Source organism: Micrasema longulum, unplaced genomic scaffold (assembly GCF_059751315.1).
Source record: "Micrasema longulum isolate JH-2025_06_02 unplaced genomic scaffold, ASM5975131v1 h1tg000250l, whole genome shotgun sequence".
Taxonomy (NCBI): domain Eukaryota; kingdom Metazoa; phylum Arthropoda; class Insecta; order Trichoptera; family Brachycentridae; genus Micrasema; species Micrasema longulum.
In genome coordinates, this window is record NW_028277455.1 from 210,779 (window position 1) to 232,381 (window position 21,603).

The 21,603-nt window shown below is 31.7% G+C and overlaps 1 protein-coding gene across 2 annotated transcripts in view; it reads left to right on the plus strand.

The window, feature by feature from the left end:
• kkv (hyaluronan synthase-like protein kkv) overlaps positions 1 to 21,603 on the plus strand; it is a 119,896-nt gene that overhangs the window by 77,879 nt on the left and 20,414 nt on the right. For both annotated transcript variants that reach the window (XM_088223728.1, XM_088223727.1), the window contains exon 3: positions 20,374 to 20,615. In XM_088223728.1, coding sequence (XP_088079854.1) covers positions 20,374 to 20,615 — 242 coding nt within the window. The remainder of the gene's footprint in view (positions 1 to 20,373; positions 20,616 to 21,603) is intronic.

A 21,603-nucleotide genomic window follows, 5' to 3' on the forward strand; every position in this document is an offset into this window, starting at 1 on the left:
TATTTATTTCAATGAGGAAATATGTCGATTTTTATTTTTTTTATTTATTTGTTAATGGACTATCAAATTTAGACATTTTTAAAAAAATATGTGTTTATGTATATTTTTATTTATTTTTAAAACCAACACAGTCATAGTTATAAACAATACATAAAGAATAACAACAAATAACAAGACCAATTATTACGGATTTCATATAGGAACAAAAATATTTAAACAAAACAAAATGTACAGTTCGCTAGGGGTGAAAGGAAGTGGGATGGGAAAATAGGAAAGGAAGAGATGAAAAAATAGTAATTAAATATAAAACAATGAAAAAAGAAGTAAAAATGTGTATAAATGTGCACATTTAACATACATACATATGCATTCACACATGCATCCATATATTTATTTATTTATTTATTATATCCATACGGCCTAAGCCAATTACAACAGTTACATAAAGAAACATAAATGCAAGAAACTGAACAAAAAGAACATAAAACTATTTAGCAAATACAAACAAGGGGAAAACAATAATTGTATACAATATATTAAAAAAAACGAAAGACCAAAAACTTTGAGCTAAACCATGCCAATCCAACTTCATCCCACACTGTTTAGTCGCGAAGAGATCTACGAAAAGCCGGAAGATCTATCCCAAAAAATTCCAAGTCGTGTGATGAATTGACTAATCTACACATTCTGGACATTGTGGCATAAAAACCAAAGTTGCACTTAGAAGATTTTATAAATAGCAGATTTGACTTCTGGTGACACGGATGGGAACATGAAAAGAAATTGATTGCAACAGAGATGGGACATCACTTAAAGCATTAAGTATTTTGAAAATGCATGTAAGGTCCATTTCAGTTCTACGTCTATCCAATGAAGACAGATTAAGAGATTGCTCTATTTCAAAATAAGAATAATTACCCCTTTGTAATCCGAGCAACCATGCCACTTTTCTTAGAAAACGGTGTTGGACAGACTCGATATGGTCAATATGAGTCCTGTAGAATGGAGACCAAATAGGAGAAGCGTATTCTAGATGGGGTCGAACTAGTGAGCAATAAAGAGTTTTGATGGTATTAATATTTTTAAAGTCCGCCGTCACTCTATTGATAAAACTGAGAAGTTTGAGAGATTTGTTTACAATATTATTAATGTGTTCACGATATGAGAGTTTAAATACATATATATATATATACATACACACACATACATACACACATACATATACACACATGAACATATATGCATACACTAATGCACATACATACGCGTACACAAATATAATAATTAATAAAATAATGAAAACTAATAAGTGAAACGTAAAAAAAAATAGTCACTAAAAATTTCGCTCTTGTGACGTCTCCATCGCAATTTCGATATATTTCTTAAAACAGTATTTTCTTTCGTTGAAAAGATCTATCGTGCTCAAATTTTTATCATATGATCATATTTTTATCATATCATATAATTCTATGATTTCTCTAAATTTTTGTGAATTTGAAATTACTCCGCTTGTGACGTCACAAGTTCTCTTCGGCGAGTTGTCCTGATTGGTGAGTTGACTTCCCAATAGCCGTAAATCTATCACAACACTATTATTGGTAGATTTTGAAAACAAGTTACGTCGTTCAAAGTAGTTGTTTTTTTTTCAAATAATTTTAACTGCATACATTTTCGAAAAGCTTCGCAGTACAATTGAATGCTCTAATTTTTACCGCGTAAAAAAATATTTTTTATATCCAATTTCCCGTTGCACTGAACTTCCTCATTGTAACCCAAAATGGGTCCAGAAACTGAGTGAGGAAACCACCTCAACACGGGACACTATAACATATTTGAATTATTCAAATATTTATTTAAATCACTAACTTTTTTATTTTTTTATGTCTTACAACGTAACTATTATGTTTCTTTTGGTGTAAAATCACTTAATTCAAATTAACATCTTGATTCCTATTTTTAAGTGCCATTAAAAAGCAGGTAGATTTATAACAAAGAACTCTCAAGTTGTGGGAAGAATTTATTAATCTATACATTCTGGACACTGGGGCATTAAATTCAAACTAGACCCTAAAAGATTTGGTCAACATTTTTTTTTTCTTGTGACACGGTTGAAAATATAAAAAGGGATTGATTGCAAAAGAGATGTCACTTTGCACGTAGCATTGAGTAATTTGAAATTACGTACAAGGATATAAGATCTATCTCTATTCTACGTTCCATTAATAAAGACAAATTAAGTGCTATATTGCAACACTATATAACTGGAATTTACGAAAAAAAAAACGTTGTTGTAAGTAAAAATATGAGCATAGTAATAGACCAACTGTTAAAAATAGTATCCGTGCAATATAAATGTTAACAAAATGAAACGATGCATAGTTTTTCTTTGGTAATGTAGAATACTGACGTAACTCGCAACTAGACCACATTTTTCCCAGGAGAGTAAAGGAAAAAGAATGTCTTGTAAGGTCGTTTGGTTTATTACCATTTTTAGGAGTAGAATGACACATCACATGGCATCCGGATCAATGGCGGTAGATGAACTTAGTCACTTCTATTCTGCTATTGTTAACCACAAGGATAAATATTACTCAAGCATGATGTAAAACTGTATCGATATTTTTCACATTTATTTTCTTGGATCGAACGCATAAATTAGTTACACGTTATTGATTCCTTCGAATGAATCTTTTGAACAAATCTGATCTTTAATATAAAATTACAAACAGTGTTATAATAATGCTTCGATATCTTCCTAAACTGTAAGACACCTTACGCAAAATATTGACTATTTTATTTCTCACACAGAACTGTATTCTTCACCCGCACGGGCAGACAGTATAGTAAAAAGTGTTGATTTTATATTATAATTTACTTAATTTATATTTTAGTACCTTTTTTTCTCATGCTAAATCGTACATTTTACTATATAATTGAATTATTTTTTATTGAATTTTTTCTCCTTAAACCTTAAAAACCAAAATATATTTATAAATATATAATTCCTCTGAACGTGTGATGTCATTGAACTTCTAAACGGCGTAACCAATTTACGAGTACTTTTCGGCAAAATGTAGATCTTTGCGCTGTGCGTGTTTGTAGATATTAAAAATTTCAAACGAATATTTGAAAAAAAGTTAGAAGCATAAATCTATTTTTCACCGAGTCACCAGCTTAACGACCTACCTTTCAACGAAAATGCGTATACAAAAAATGGATGGATGATGTTTTTTTGTGTTTAAAAAAAGTTTGTTTTTGAATGTTGTAAACAACATCAACTTTTTATCTATACCAATCAGATTCTTTCCTTACATTCCTTATAATTTCCTCCCATTTATTTATTTCTACTGGATTTTTGATAAAACTCAAATGATATTAACTGATATTAAATACATTTTTGAAAATCGCATTCATGAATAAAGTGCTCGCATGTTGATGAGAAGAGCCGAGTTTGATATTTGAAAAAAGAATTCCGTATTTGAAAATAAATTATTTTATGTTTTGGAATTCAACCATAAACAAGTACCTAGGTACCTCCCTACTTTAATTCAATATTTGAATATAAATAGTTTTTAGTTTTGGAATTCAATCATAAATTAGTATCTAGGTACCTACTTATCAATGGAAAGTCTTTTTCCAAGGTAATAGGCAGGCAATCCAACGTTTGGGCAGGACAATGTCTGTCGGGTTCGCTAGTTTTTTTTATAGAAATAGTACATAATATTGGCTTATTAGGAGCAAATTTAGAAATCTCCACCAAAAACGGAAAATTGGTTATTGATGCCAAAATAAACTATACATAAAACCCTACCTACCTAATTAATAGCGCAATAGAAAACCGTCTATAAATCTTGCAAAAACGGATTTCAATTATAATACTTGACACCACAAATTTAGCATTCTCCATTGAGTTGGTGAAGCATAATTAGAAATCTCACAATTCTTTTTTCGTACATTCTCACAACTCCCTTAATGGAGATTCGTAAGTTTGTTTCTGATACCCTGATATTTTCTACTATTAAACGATCTGGGTAGGTTTTGAGAAATTTTCTTCGGCCATTATACCTGCCTTTTTATATATCACATAAATAAACTTAGTGTAAAATAAAATTAATAAATAAATTCTCCGTGTGACTACATGAATACAGTGTTCAATACTCACACAATACAGTCAGTTGTATCTTTAATTTAGTTAAATGTACTAAATAAGGATTTATAGTTCCAATGAACTCTTTCTTATTCCGCGTACTCGTGATCTCAGAAAAAAAAACCGGTGGCGATTACAAAATATTATTGTGATATCAAATTTATACAAGGCTCATTCGCTTCCATGAGACTAATATAAAAATGACCGAGCTAGAGGGACTAAAAAATTAATGAGAAATAGTAAAGACAATTAAGAAAAGAAATAACAATTTAACGTAAAAATCATCCCTCTTTATTCAACAATCTTTCCAAACACATAAAATATTTTCAAAACCTAATCAGTGCATGTATGCATGTCGGCCTCGTGGCATAATGGTCAGTGCATTCGCCTACAGCGCAAGAGGTCTCGGGTTGGATCCCCGACAAGGTTGATATTAAATATCTATTTTTAAATGTGTTTTTTCACGAGAACGGGTTATGGGGTCCACCACAAACTCTGAATTCGGGCAAAGAAATTTCAGGTTTCTGGGCCCTAAAATATTCAGTATGTTACCCAAACATTGCAAAACCATGACTCGGGTTTGATTAAATACATTTGTAAAAAAAATGGTTACTGGGTGTAGAGAAAAATCGGAAAATTTACCCAAAAACATTCTTAAATAATAAATTGTATTAACTAAAATTGTATAACTGTATAATAAATTAACTTGTAGGTAGTAATGTAATTGTTTATTTTGCATAAACATGTCTGCCCTAAAACAGGGTTTACCTAGTTGGGCAGACTAGACATGATCCAGAGTAATGTATTACCTAAGTGTGTATGTAGTAGATAAAGAAATTGTTATTTTTTGTTTATAAACCATGATTATTATTATTTAGTAAAATGTTTGCTCTCAGTGTAAATGCTTTAAATATTCTTCTTCTTGCGGTGCCTTGTCAGGTCCTCCCGACGTTGGCGATCACTACAGCGAAAGCATCTCGATCCTACGCTACTCTTGTATTCCGCAACCAGGACAACTGCTTATTGGATGTACTCGCCACAGTGATTCCTGGGAAAAGATGACCAAAGTAGTTCCTCGTTGCTTTTTCCGGTGGATTTTTCTGTCGGGGTTACCTTCCCTTAGCTGGTTGGTTCTGGTTTGGAGGCGCCAGAAACTCGCCTTTTATCCTCTCATTATCTGCTGTGATCACACCGTTATGAGTGTGATCCCATTGCCCAGGGTTCGCGACGTGGACGCTAACGAGTTGGACTAGTCAGTAGTGTTGCCGGTGAAATGCAACTGGGCGTCCGCAGCATTTTAAATAATCACACCCTCCAACAAGATGGGACTCTCTGCGACCCTAATGACAGTTTATACTTTAAACGTTAAGAATTGTAAAATTGTTATTTATTTTTATTTCAAGTTCCCTATTGGAAAAACAAGAATGAAATAAGGTTGAATGCGGTTGAAATTCAGTCTGTCGAGATCTGTGCATTTTTTAAGGCTGAGATTCGCACTAACGACAAAATAAGTACTGTGTGGTACGGACATATAGAGCGAATGGACAGCGAAAGAACAGTTAGAAAGATTTACAATGCGAATGTTGATGGTTGCAAATTCAACAAGTATTTGAAGTCGGACATGTCCATTTTCAGAATAATCGACGAGCGTTTAAAAATATTATAAATGTAGAGAAAACAATGTTTGTATGCAAAGACAAAGAATGATATGCGTTCTATTATATTTATCTACCGTTACGGGGAAAGAGCGTAACGGTTTGTGTCTTTGTTGTTTGTTTTACTCGGGGCAAAAACAAATAATACGAAGTAGTTTTATTTGTCACCTTTATAATGTACTACAAAATTATTATTGTTTTTTAAATAAATATATTTTTTATTTTTTATATTTATACTGAAAATTTTGATGATACGCCTGGCAGGTAGGCAACTTGCATATCACCTCAGTGTTTAATCTGTACCTCAGAGGCAGACGGATGCAAGTCCAGAATTTGTTTATATAACATTTCGATTTTCGTATTCAGTTTATGAAAATGTCTATTAATTTTGTAGAAACGTAAGTCTTTTAATGAAAGAAACATTGTATTAAGATACTGAAAACACAAATTGATGCTATAAATTATTAGAAATCACTTAGAGAAAGTAGATTCTTTAGGCTTTTTTGAACATTTAAAAAAAAAAAAGAAGAAATATTTGCGTTTTTATGATTTACCCAAATATTTAATTTTGAGGGCCATTTTCAACGAGTTGTAAATAACTCACTATTAGAAAATGGAATCGAGTTGGGGTAGAGTGGGATTCGAACCGCGGACCTTTGGTCTGTGAGTCCGAGACACTAGCCACAGTACCACAACCCGATTTGACTTTAGGATTTGCATCCGTCTGCCTCTGAGGTACAGGTCACTTATGTATTATAATATTATGTATGAATTCTTGCATTATACCTACGTATGCGTTACGTTTATGCATAGTGCATCCAAATATAACCTTTAAGTTATAACCTAATAGTCGCTTATACGGACAAAAACCATTCTATGATTATTGACCACGAAGTTAGCTACAGATTTCAGCAATACAACGGGCCAAATATACTCGGATTGAAAATTGCGAGCGCAAACCGAAACCGTTCATTACACGTATGTTGTTAAACTAAAAAAACAAACTGAAAATTTTAAGGCTTGTGTTCTATACAATAGATCTTAAGGGCTTCTCTAGAAAATTATTACTTTGAGAACATAACACATTGTCATACAGTGGATATTGTATCCTGTAGATAAAAACACGAAGTTATAGTAGTTATTTATAATCAAGACAGTAATAAAATCAAATACAATTTATCAAGCACTTTAATATAATAATAAAAATACGTAAATAGTTTTATTCCACTTTTATTTTTAATTTTTCATCAGTGACCGGATTTTGCCGTGACTGACATCGTCAGACTGGGGAGACTACACAATTTGTTTATGTTATATACAAGTGCAAGCAGGGGTTGTAAATCATGATTTTATATAATTATGGAAATGATAAAGAGTGTGAATAAATAAATAAATAAATAAATAAAAACAGTTTAAATTTAAATAATTTAAGCATTAAGTAATAACAATGGTATGAATTTAAGAAAATACACCATGCGTTTGTGTAAGTTTTGCGAACGCGCCAGCTTGAAATAATCTACCAGTACGGTCCATTGTTTTGCTGTGAACCATAGATAATTTCGTGATTGATAATCCTAGAATGATTTTTGTCCGCGTGGGCGGCTCTATAGCGGTAACAGGTTATTACTCTGAGGGATATGTCCACCTCGTAGTCTACGTTTACCGCATTCGCCCACCATGTTAAAGGTCCTGGGTTCGATTAAAATTTAATTGACATGATCCCTCACCTTATAAATTTGGTATTATGGCAATTTTTTGAATAAATATACGTTTGTGAAAAGTGATTTATTAATTTATATTTTACAATTTCATTGCGAAAGTATATTTTATTTTCATGTCTTGACTTAAAAAAATCCGAGTTTAGTTTGGACTCTTAAATATCTAACCAATGTACACACACATCAGTATAAAAAATACATACTAGTCATAAAAATTAATACATAATATCAAAATATAATACAAATAAGTAATTTTATGATATTAAAAGTAGCATTATACGGATCATGTAACTAAAAATTGTAATTATTCTATCAATTTATCTTTTATTATTTTCTTTTTTTTTTTTTTATTTTCCCAAAAAAAATTATCGAAATAGTACGTATTATACAGTTAAGGTTATAATTGTTTTTTACGTTTACGCAAAGTTGCGATATTATTTGTATTACTTTTAAAGAATTAACGAACACCTATCACATTTATGTATGTACATAAATGGATTTTGTTATTTGTGATTGTAATGTTTTTTATTAACGGTATTGCGGTCATTTAACCTGAGGGGGTACCAGGAGTACCCCAGCTCAAATGATTAAATACATTTTTTATAAAAATGTTATTATGATAGCCGTGTTTATAAAACTGTTTCATAATATTTAGCGTTTTTGCGAAATTCATATATTTTTTCATAAAATACTCTTGCGAGAGGATGCTAAATGACACCACGCCCCTCTCGCTGCTACACGTTGAATAACAATGATCTATTTGACAACGCAATCCGTTAGCGAGGAGATGGGAGGGAGAACGCATGAAAAATCTAACTTGCTTGTTATTGCTGGATAAACGACCAAATAGCAAGAAGTGCGAACGTGCGAAAAGACCAACGTATTAAATATTATTTAACTGTAGTGCGATGAATCGTAATGTTTGCTGTTCTAACGGGGAAAAGTAAAAACAAATGTGAATTATTGTTGAAAGAATTCTGCAATAAAATATTTTAATAATTTTGATACCTTTTTCAAATTATTATTGCTTTATTTATTTATTTATTTTTATATAAATATTTGCGTTCTTATGATTAACCCAAATATTTAATTTTGAAGGCCAATTTTGACGAGTGGTAAATAACTCACTATTAGAAAATGGCAATTGAGTTGGGGTAGAGTGGGATTTGAAACACGGAGCCGTCAGTCCGAGACACTTGCTACGGGACCACAACCCGATTTATTTTAGAGTAGGGTTATGTAAGAAATTAAATCAACATGATGATTAACAAAGTTATTCAAAGTTATATGCTCCTGGGAGACCCCAGACACCCCCATGAGAAAATGGCAAAAACATCTATGGGCATTAATTTCCTGAATTCAATCAAAATTCAATCACGCTAAAGAAAAGTGCTACAAGTGTGAAACTTCCTTAACCCGAACAAATATAATTTTATTAATTTGTGTAATCGGGTAATTATTATGGTAATTATTGTTGGATTATCATGTCCTATCAGATATGTCAATGAAAATTTGCCATTAATTAAAAACATCGTGTCAAATTTATTTATGTCTAACGCACGCAATCTTTTTCCAGCAGTTATTAACTTTCTAGTTATTGAATGAAGCAAAAAGATCATTCTGCCATGCAATCAGCAATCAGCTACTAGTCAAATTGATACAAAGTAGTTTTACGATTTCGTAATTTCAATCAGTATAATTTTCTCATACATATGGCTCTTCTGTCCAAAATCACTCGCAAACGAGTGAAGGCGCATAAAAAAAGGCAGTTCTGCTTTTTAAATTTTTTTCACTCGTTTGCGAGTGATTTTGGCTCTTTTTTTTTTTTTTTTTTATACGCCTCCACTCATACCCACGAAAAAATTTAATATAATGTGAGGGAGTTAAAATCAGTATGAAAGAGTTATGTGACAATAAAATATTATTACCGTCTAAATTAAACGTAAACATAACTTGAAATTTTGGGCCAAAAGTAAAGAGGGACATTCAATTAGACTTATTATTTAAATTTGTCAAATAATATTAAACAAATTCAAATAATTTTATTATTTGTCCTTAAGAATTTAGTCAGAAGTAAATAAGTATCCCAATCATTCTGGGTGAGTAAAAATTTTATGTTAAGAAACAGATAGTCTTAGATTGTTTTTTTTTAGATTTAAGATACATCAATTCAAAAGGACAGAATAAAATTAAAGATATATTTATTTTTTTAAGCGAAAGAGAGGGTAAATTTATTTTGTAGAAATCTCGTTGTGTTTAAGAAAGTACTATTAAAATAAATGTTCCTTATGGTCATAATTTCTGTACCTTAGAGGCAGACGGATGCAAATCCAAACGCCAAATGTTCCACATAAGCCTAAATAATCTACTATCTCTAAGTGATATTTAATAATTTATGGCAGTTATTTATATTTTCAGTATCTTAATACATTGGTTCTTTCATCATAAGACTTTCAAAATCAGTGGACAAGATCATAAACTGGATACGAAAATCAAAATGTCATTTCATAAAATTCAGGATTTGCTTCCGTCTGCCTCTGAGGTACAGATTTTAAAATCCCAAAAACGTTTCACCCAGATCCTGTATCAAGAATGTATAGATTATAACTATAAATTTGTTAAAAGCGCGGATGTTTATATTTTTAACAGCAGATTTTTGAGATTTAAGAAATGTATGCAAGATAAGTTTTTATACTAACGTAAAAAAATTTACAGGAAGTTTAATAATTTTGTTTACAGGTACATTAATAATTTATTTATTTAACACATTGATTATTGTCTTTAAATTTAATATGTATATTTTTTAATTGTGTTATTTTGGTGTTTGCATACAGGAAAGTATTTCCACGTTTTTAAAAAATTATATTAAAATACACAAAACACTACGATGGTAACATTAATATTATTGTTTTCATGCGACTTCGGATATTTTTTTTTACAACGCAACGGTTTAAAATGTGTACGTTTATTTTGAATTACCTAAAAACGAGACTTTTCACACCCTATGGGACAAACAGCACGTATTATGTTACTGCGCCATACTTGTAGGTACGCAATGTTTGTTAGAAGTGCAATCGACAGGCATGACGTGCAGCGTCAAAATAACGTGACGCCAACTGCGAGCCGTTTTTCATGTGTCCGTTTTTCAATACGAAGATTTTAAATAAAAACTTGTTTAAATATTTAGTATTTTTATTTTCATCGTTATTCCTGAATTGTTAAAATACGGTATTGCTGAAAAATATGTAACGTCTTTTTTTATATAAGTTCTGTTTTTATTATTATTTTTATTGTTACTAAACAGTGGAGACCAGAGAGTAAGAGCATTCTGATCTATTACAACTACTGTAGCCGGTTTTAAATAAAGAACATCGGGCTTAAGAAAGAGACTGCCAACCTAATCCGCTTTGTAGAATGTCGTCTTTGTCATTCATACATATACCAGACTCGTGCGACAGAGACGACGCTCTACAAAATCGGCAGCCTTTTTTTTAAGCCCAACGTACTTTCAATAATGTTTTTAGTGTACCCTAATGTTTGCAGACATGTAAATGCCTAGGCTTCTATATTCCATTCTCAAAACTGTTTTCCCTCTCTGTTGCAACAAGTTTTGACCAATCTACTTTATTTACTGCTATATACTGTACACATGTAGAACGAATGGACAGCGAGAGAACGGCTAAGAATATTTACAATGCGAATGTTGATGGATGCAGAAATAGAGGAAGACCGAGAAAGACATGGCATGACCAAATCCAACAAAAACTTAAAGATGGACATGTCAAAAGTCGGAATAATCGGCGCGCGGGCATGAGAAGATGTATGAATGTAGAGGAAGCGAGATCTGTATGCAAAGATAGAGTGTTGTGACGTTCTATCCTCTCTGCCTACCCTTACGGGGAAACGGCGTGATGGTTTGTTTGTTTGTTACTGTACACAGTATTCGTTGTTTTATTTGTGAAACCATTGCATTTTCGTGTGTTCAATAAACCTGAAATTAAATTAACTTTAAATCTTTTACTTACTTATTCCTGGGGGAAAATTCATTAAATCTTGTTTTAACATTAACCAGAAGTTAAATTTAACATGCTACAAACTGGCAGATTATTTATACAAACCTCTACAATAAATTGAACTTCTTTTTCAAATTCGCTCGTAAGTGGAGGAGCGTGTGGACATCACCAGATGCCTCCGGGAGACTTTATCGCCAGCCAGCACTCTCGCCTCCCACGTCAATCCCGCGTCCCTTAGTTCTACCGAATAAACCCGAAAGATCGTCATCGACGGCCTTCCAGAAGGGCGGGAGCCCGCAGGTGTAAAGAAGAGGCCACATGGGTTTAGGTTTTCCTGAGGCATGCGTAGCACGTCTCCAAGACAGGCCCACCACCGCATTCTCAGAACGCTCGTTATCATAGGCTGCTGCGTCGGTTCTCAGACTTCAATGTTAGTTACGAAATCGAACCACCCTTTGCCCAATATTCCCCACAAGCACTCACTCTCAAAACTCAGAAGTTTGGTGTTTTGAGCTTTAGTAAGGTGCCAAGAAAACTAAATACTATAAATAAATCATAAAATAACTTAAATTAAAAACCATCAATTTTTTTATTATGAGCATAAACAGACACAACTATATTTATTATATTGTATACATTACTACAAAGCGTTTTGAAATATACGCTCAATAAAATCAGGTAAGGCTGTTAACCAAATCTGCATTTATGTAATTTACGAGGTTCTTTGGTTAAATGGATATACCTCATAATCGATTGAGCATAGAACAACGCACTGCTTTCACTTTCGATACTAAAAAGATTAATTACCTTCTAATTACAAATTAGACAATACGGATAACTTTCATTACAAAAGATGGATGTATGAACATATAGAATACCCATTTTACTTTTTTTTTTTATAAAAACTGGTTTCTAATATAAACAGGGATGGAAAATACTTTAGAAAGGGGAATATGAAAGTCTAAACATTTACAGGGCTTATGACCTGTCATTGGCTGGTTTAAGTGGCCCATTTACCCACCGTAACTTTCACCATTTTGCCTATGTTTGAACATCCATATTTCTTTATTTCTTCCATTTGTTGATTTTAGTCTTAACTTCCTCATTAATACCAAAAATCTCAGAAACGTTTTCTCTTTTAAAATTTATGGCGGGAAACGAGAGGCTCAGACAATCTACGTCACCGGATTCGATTAAGAAATAAAAAATATTTCATTCTTAACACTTAACACGTGAAATAACCAAAACAAAACTTGACGATAAAAACCTTGATAAAAAATGATAATTAATATTATTCAGCAGCAAAAACTTTCAAAATTTTAATGTTTGTTATTGGATTTAATTTGCAGAATGTTTTTTATACAAGGTCGAAATAAATTAATTTACGCATTTATTTACTAGAGCGTCTTCGGTTTAAATTATATTGTTTTTACACAATACGTTGTAATTTGTAAATAAATACGAGCCTTTCTAATGATTCGTATATACCCGAAACAACTTTACGTCAAATCGATTAATCAATCATTTTTTTAACAAACGGCTAAGCTTTTATTTTAGAGACTTGTCAGTAGGAAAAATAGGGGATATGAAAGAAAAAATAAGCAAATTTGAACATGCTTCACAGTTTATGTAAAATTAACCCTATCCCTCAGTTCATGTACGATTTAAAGAGTGGTTAGCGACAAAGCGTGAAAGGTACTTAATAAGATGCCCAAAAACTCGTTTTTTGTCGGTAGATGTATCAACAATACCTCAAGTTACGCGACATCCGTCCGACTCCAATGCTTATCTCAAAATAGAGATTATATAGATCAAGAACTGAATTTTTAAGACTATGTGTAAGTTCCACAGCAAATAATTATTCACCTGTTTCACTCCATACAAATTTATATGAAAATTTATGAGAGAAATAAATGAGAGAACAAATGCATATATTCACCTCTAGCAACCGTTGAGTATTTGATAACGGTTCAGTATATGAAAAAACTGTTCAGATATAATGAAATATATTCATTTTAATGTCTTTCAGCCCAATAAAACTTTATTGACTTTCACGGTGTTATTGAATAGCCATGATTGAATATATCTCGTCGAGTTAACATGGCAATCGCTAAAGGCATTCGCCGTAAAGGCAACGCGCGCAGCGATGGGGAAAAATAGAAATTTTCATTCTTGTTGTGTGCTTTCCGTAAGTATTATGAATGGATTCTCGGTATTCGCTGGACATGAGTCTTCTTCATAACGCGTTCGGAAGATCATTCACCAACACGTTGTCAAGTACCTACCGCGGCTATCTACCTTCTATCGCGCTGCATTATTTGAATCTAGGAATGTCTTGTCAAAATTCGGCGGGAAGATTGCTTTTGTTTTCTAAATATATTTTCTGTGGTGAAAAGTTTTTAAGTTTCTCCATTTTGTGCATTGAAAGTTTTTAAAATTACGCAGATTCAAAAAATAAAAACTAAAAATAAGCGGAGGTTTTAAAACTCACTATGTGATTATGAATACGCGGAGTGTATTTTTTTTATTGTGTATTAGTTTAATTTTTACATATTACAATAATTATAAATTAAATAATAATAATAAATAAATAATAATTGTGGGAATAAAAATAAGATTTCGTGAACAAGAGGTTCCACCGATATCTTCGAATTTCTGAAGATTTTATTGTCACGTCTAATCAAATGCTTAAAAATATATTTTTGTGGAATTCTGTTTTGAATGATTATAATAATATAAGCTAGCAAATATCATTAAAACAGTTCATATTACCAAAATCAAAGTTCTCCAAAATTCCTTGTGTAAAAGTTATGTAGGTTTTTTGAATTTTATTCTTAGAACCTTCAGATAACTGCATACTTAATGCAAAAAATGGACTGAAGTTAAAATAATTATGCTTGGTTGAAGTGATAAAGTGATTTTCCAATGCGTAAAATTAATCAAAGTTCCTATCTAACTTGATATTTTGTTTCACATGGCGCTTTGGCTGATAATATAAGCGCGAGTGCAACAGTTTTACATTAAAAAGTGCACGAAAATGGAAGACATAAATCATAAACTGCCAGAAGATGATTACTACACAAGAAACAATAAAGATTATTCACTATACAGCTTGGGAACCTTACAATATTGCAGTATATACAGGTATTTAAGTACAAGTTTTAAGATAATGCGAATATTTCTTTACAATATGAAATTGAGCGAGGGAAAACGCAACGCAGATCGTTCCTTCTGAAAGAGCAGCCATGTCAAAATATGAATTTCGTGACGCCACCCCTCCACACGTTCGAGACTGCGAGAAATCGCCATTTTGTTTTGCAATTATAATATTGTCGTAATTTATAATTAGATTATATTATCTGACGCTGTGTCGCATGTTCAAACGAAACTACGCTCGACTTTATATTAACCAATTATATACGGCAATATTAAAATAGGCACTACACAATCAAATATTATAGAAATGAATCTTAAATGAGCAGAAACGATATAAAAAAGTGCATATTCTTAAATCTATGAAAAGCGTTAGTGTTATAGTAATTTGAATATGTAAAAAGCGTGAACGAGCTATTATTCAATAAGCTGATACATTTCTTAGATTGCAATTACAAGTCACTGAGGAATAATTTTACAAGAAACCATTACTTACTGTGGCGAAAGTTATCGGCTATAGAAGGTACCTTTATATTTTTATTAATTGATTATTAACACAAATATTATCATATTAGATATTATGACTGATAGTTAATCTATTCAGCATTAGTTTGTGTAAATTTACGGTTGGTCCATACCAGTAAATAGATAATACACGTCCATACCTAATATATTTCAAATATACCAAATAACCAAATGCTGGGTACTTAGATTATTTGTTACATGACGTCAAAGCGATCAGTCTTACGCTTCAGGTGCCAAACAACCCTAAATAACTTTAATTTCAATCAAGATATCTGAGATCAACACTTGCACATGCGATGATGTTACTCTCCAAGATGTCTCTCATCTATTGATGCATTGCCCCTTTTTTAGTCTGCAGAGAATGCAACTGGAGGCGCGATGCAAAAGTCTAAATGAGGATTTACACGATGTGCATGTAGTAATTAGTCATAAGAACTTGTCAAGAGAGGTAACATATACATGATAGATATAGTAAAGGCAATAAAAGGCATCAATGATAGCAGGACACGAAATGCCGAACACTCTTCAAGTGGATCGGAAGATCTGTTGACGAATTATAACAGTCCGCCCTCTTCTGACGAGTTTTCTGTGGTTTCCTCGTCACTAGAGCAAATGCGGAGAGGCTCCTGAAACAGGCCACAGCCGAAATCTTCCATCCGATTCTTACATAATATATCGACTAAATAACTTAACACAGTTTTCCATTGAAGTAAATTTAATACATAAATTTTTGTTTTGAAGTAAACAAATAAATTACTATCCCTTTGAAGTAAATAAAACCTCTTTAAAAAAAAAAATAATCGGCATTCACTTCGTAACACTCATTATAAATTATTATGAAAATAAAACTTTGTTATCAGTGTTACACAATTTTATTATTTTACAAGAACACAACTTTAGTTTCGGGAGAGCACTCCTCCCATCGACGGCTGATTAAAAAAATAAAATAAAAAAACTCTTTTTTCACTCCTCACATCGACGGGTGATATAAAAAAAAGATTTTTTTTATATCACCCGTCGATGGGAGGAATGCTCCCCCGAAACTATAGTTGTGTTCTTGTAAAATAATAAAATTGTGTAACACTGATAATATAGTTTTATTTTCATAATAATAAAATAAAACCTTGTACATTACAAGCAAGGTGAAAAAATAATGCAACTCACGTATTAAAAAAAAAACTTTAATTTAGTTATGTGCATTTTTTGGATACCTTCGAGTTTTTTTTAACGAAAGAAAATATTTTCCCCTCAAAATTGATAGCTTGGGGCATTGCATTGTTACATCAACCGCGGCGTATTTCGATCATGTTTTACTGCATGAAGATAAGATGATCAGTCTTACGCTTCAGGCGGCATTTAATGATCATGAAACAAACTAGAGAGATTGGTTTCATGCAAAAACGTTTTATGGTACAACACTAAAGTCGATAAGATATTTTTTGTATTTTAGCACCTTTCTACTCTTTGCCAAAAATTATAACCGCTAAAATCGTGTTGAAAAACTTAGTGTGTACAATTTACACACAAATTAATTGCGTACAAATGCTTGAATTAAATACCTAAAGCTAAATGCGGTTTAATTATAAACATTTTATTTAGTGAGTATTTATTATAAATAATGATTTTTGTATCTTTTGTTAACTAAAATAACAATAAACTTTTTAAGAATCTATGGCCGACATTATTTTAAAAGGAACCCCACGTTATTTTTTTTACTCAAACGAGTGTATTTTATGAATTGTAACTTTAACATTATTAAAATTACGATAATAAATCAAACATGAATTACATAATTTAAAAATATACGTTCTCGATAAATTTGGATATTTAATGTGATGTACAGTGCGTTCAAATGTCTAATAAGTCTACGTTAATGTGTTTGTGCCTATCAATGAACCAAGTAAACATCCATTTTTTGTTTGTGTAAGGACTCTCATTTTAATGCTTGGGGTATTTTTTAGTCCATAAATGGATTGCTAAATGACTAGACAGGAAGCTGGGGAATATGTTTCATATATCAGATAAAATTTTAGTTTCTTAAAAGACCTTTCTCATTTTATTAATGTACGTATGTTTTAGAATCTTTTTCCATATTAAAAAAAATAATTACACAACAATTGATGGGAAAGTATTTACTATTATGTATGAAATAAATAATCACTGACACTCTGGAACGTGCCTGTGGGCCAGTGGAGTGGCTACATCCATAAATAAAAAGGAAATTATTATGAATGTCCTTAATATATAAACATTTCTTTTGTAAACTATGTATTTGTATTATATATTGGATTAAATAAATAAATAAATAAAAGGTTGTAAAATTTTTGTTTCGCGCACGTAAGCAAAGTTTATTATAAATTTGAATGAACTGTGGCTACATCAATTTGTTCATTTTTTTTGCCTTATTGTTTCAATTAGTTCTGAAGATCGATAAAGCATAAATAAATATTACACAATTATTATCATGACGTACAATTAATGACAGAAATTACATAATAACAAGACTATGTACCTATGTATATTGCACACATAATTACTAAGTAGCTGCGTACATACATACATATGTACATTCTTAATTTGTAAATATAAGGAAATTAATTAACATTTAATAATAATGAGTGTTAACTAATTTTACGATCTAATTCTTGTTTTATTTGTAAATAATTATTTTAAAATACCACATGTCTGAAATGCACGTTTTTGAATAGCGACATTTCTTAATCAGTCGTTGCGCATTTTTAAAAAACCAACGATCTTTAAAAATGTATTGATCATTATTATTAAATATTTAAACGATAAAAAACATAGTTTGTACCCACGCAGTTGTTTTAAATGCTTTTTATGTACCTACATATTTTTTTCGACCTGCCTATATAACCGTTTATCGAGAAAATTGATATTGAACCAAATATTATTTATTTAAACACTTTATACACATTCTAAATTAAAAAAAAAAATTAAACTTCATTGATAAACCCTTACGGGTTACATACATTTAACAAAATATTTTAAACAATATTTTGAGTTTGTCCAAATTTTTGTAGACTAGGACTGGATTCAACTCCCTGGGGAGCTGTTTATATTAACATATTACAACATAGATGAAGAACCTTTAAGAGAAGGTGATATAGAAGTCCAGGCATCTACAGGGCTTATGACCTGTCAATGGCTGGTTTAAGTGGCCACTTACATTTTTTTTTTTTTTACATTTTTTTTTTGCACCACAACTGGCCAGGAGGCCTAATTACAGTGGTGAATTACATCACAGAGCACCCAGGCTTGAGAAAAAACACATTTTAATTTTTGTGTTCTCACCGGGAATCGAATCCGGAACCTTCCGTGCGTGAGTCAAGCGTCTTGACCACTACACCACGGAGGCCGCCTACACACTGTAACATTCACCATTCTGCCCATATTTGAACAGCTATATTCCTTCAATTCTTTCATCTGTTGATGATGACCTGATGACCTGGACTTCTATATTACCTTCTCTTAAATGTTCTTCATCTCTGATGTAACATGTTAAAATATTTTTACTTTTAAAATTCACATTCTACTATTAATAATAATATTTTTAACATCTTTAGTAAAGGTTGTCTGAGTCTTTTGTTTAGTTTTGTCTGGTAGTTTATTGTATAATTTCAGCCCATGGTTTATTAGTCTCGATTGTCCTTTTCTCGTTTTAAAAGGTTGTGTATAATATTTTTCTGATATTCTCGTATTGTGTTCATGTTTACTACAGTTTTTTTCAAGTTTTAATTCTTCGTCTACAATTACATCAGTGGCTAATTTATGAATAAATTTTAAGGATTTTAGTTTAAAGAGTTCAGTTACATTTAATTGTTTAGTTTGTTTTAAAAGTTCTTTAGTTGCTGTTAGATAGGGTAGGTCGTATACTAACTTTAATTTTTTATTTTGCTGTCTTTGTAGTCTGTTTATGTCATTTTGATTTCCTGTTCCCCATATTAGTTGCATATAACATATTTTAGTCTTTACATAGGCTTCATACATTTTATTTATTTTCTTTATTGGAACAATGTTTTTGATTTTAAAAAAAATACTTGATAAAGTCGCCACTTTGCTAATTAAATGGTTGACGTAACATAAAGGTACAGTTTACATACTTATCTCGAGGACTTTTCGCATGAGGTAATATCATACATGGTAAAAATAGTAAAGGTGATTGTTGAAATAAATAAAAATAGGACACAAAATGCCGAACGCTCTCAAAGTGGAACGGAAGGTCTGTTGATGCCTGTCAATAGTCCGGCTTCTCCTGAATGAGTTTTCTGTGGTTTTCTCTTCTTAAGAACCATGAAAAATTCGGAAAAGTTCCTTAACAAGGCCACAGCCGATTATCCCACCAGATCCTCACACACATATCTTTTGCAGTTAATACATAATAAGCAAGGGACAAAATAAGCAACTCCCATAGATAAAAATAATAATAAAAAGTTTACTTATATAGGCATAAGGGCGGGCATATTACATTAAGGCAATTTCTTCCTACTTACCCAAACTGTTCAATTTGAGAAAATCAGTGGTATATGAACATATGAACATATTGTAGGAATATTTATAATATTTTCATTGTATATATTTTTAAAGAATAACCCGCAAAGCCTCTATTTTGAGGCTTGTCAGCAGGTGGGATAGAGGGGATATGGAAGGAGGTAATGAAAAAATACACCACAAACACTCAGACCAGTTGAGAATAAAATCTTTCTTGGATATTATTCTTGCAACTGGCGGAAATCGAACCCGCGGCGCCAGTTTCACAGTTGGCCGTCTAACCAATTGCGCCACGGCGCCTGTCAAATCAAAAATAGGTTTTCAATATTATCCATAAATATGTTAGATTTATTTATATAATATGTACGTTTGTAAAATAAGTATGCACCGACAACTTTAAAAAAAGTAGTTTTAGACATTATTTAGGTACCTTTAAAAAAAAATTTAATTTAATTTTACGTCAGTTTTCATTATAAGAAAACCAGATGTAAAATTTTAGTTCTTCGATTGTATTTTACTACGTAGTTGAACTCTTAAAAAGTAATTTAATGGCTTAAAAATATTTTATTTAATTTTCGCAACTAGAGAGCATAATATTGAAAGTATGGATGTAATAATAATGCCTAATTTTCTCTTTTTCCTTGTTTTAGTCAAAGAACTGTCCAAGAAACAAAAGGATGGGATGTTTTCCGGGATCTTCCAACGAAGGCGGACTGTTCTATGGAGAGCCAGAGGTGTTTAGAGTTCACTGTCCGTTTGTGCAAGGTCTTCGCCTACATCCTCACCTTTATCATAGTGCTTGGGTCTGGAGTCATAGCCAAGGGTTCCCTCCTTTTCATGACGTCACAGATCCAAAAAGATAAACCGATTGCTTTCTGTAATCAAAAGCTAGGTGAGTACGATTTATTTAATTACTTTTAACTGATAAAAATCTCGTTATGAGCTAACATTTTCACGATTTAGTTCACATTTACTTTATTTATTTTTCGATTTTAGGATGAATATTTTGGAAGAAAACATTGTTAAAATATATTTCTGGCCTACGTATTAACTTTAACAGTCAGGACTAAACTACCTAATCCAAACCAAAAGTAAATATTTATTAAGACAGAAGATTTAAAACTTTTTTTAGGCTTTAAAGTAAATGATTTTGAAGACTTTTAAAAAATAAAGTATGTAAATAAGGAAAAAATACTGTTACTCGCATTGTACAAACTATCCATTGCTACTTCAATAGCAAAAAGATAAATGAACATATTACAACACAGAGGAAGAACATTTTAAAGAGCGGAATATGAAAGTCTAGGTATTTACATCGCTTATGACTTGTCTTTGGCTGGTTTAACTGACCACTTTACACATTGTGTAACACTTATCATTCTGCTAATGTTTAAACATCCGTGACAATAGTTAACATGAGGCACTTAATATATTATCTACTATTCTATTCATTATCACTAAATCATGTTCTCCATAATATATGAGTTTTTTATGTTAAATACAAATAATGTTCAATAGATGATGTTTCTGTGTCCAGGCAAATGAATAATACAGTTATGCGTCTGAAAATAACTAAAATCTTGGACAAGCGTTTTTGACTCGATGGCTACTCTCGGGTAAAAAATCCCGAAAAAGAAAATCGAGTGGAGATAAGTCGGACTAGCAGTGTAGTGGTTGGCGTTTTTGCCCACCATTCTTACGGTCTCAGATTCGACTTGAAATATTTGTTTTAATAATGGTTAAAAACTGCAATATTTCACGGTCCCTGAACTGGTACCTGACGCGTAAAACTGATCACCTTGCCTTCCATGTAACAATGGCTCGAGTGCAAATGCAGTGCCCCATGCACTATTGATAATTCTTCACAATCCTTGCCCTCC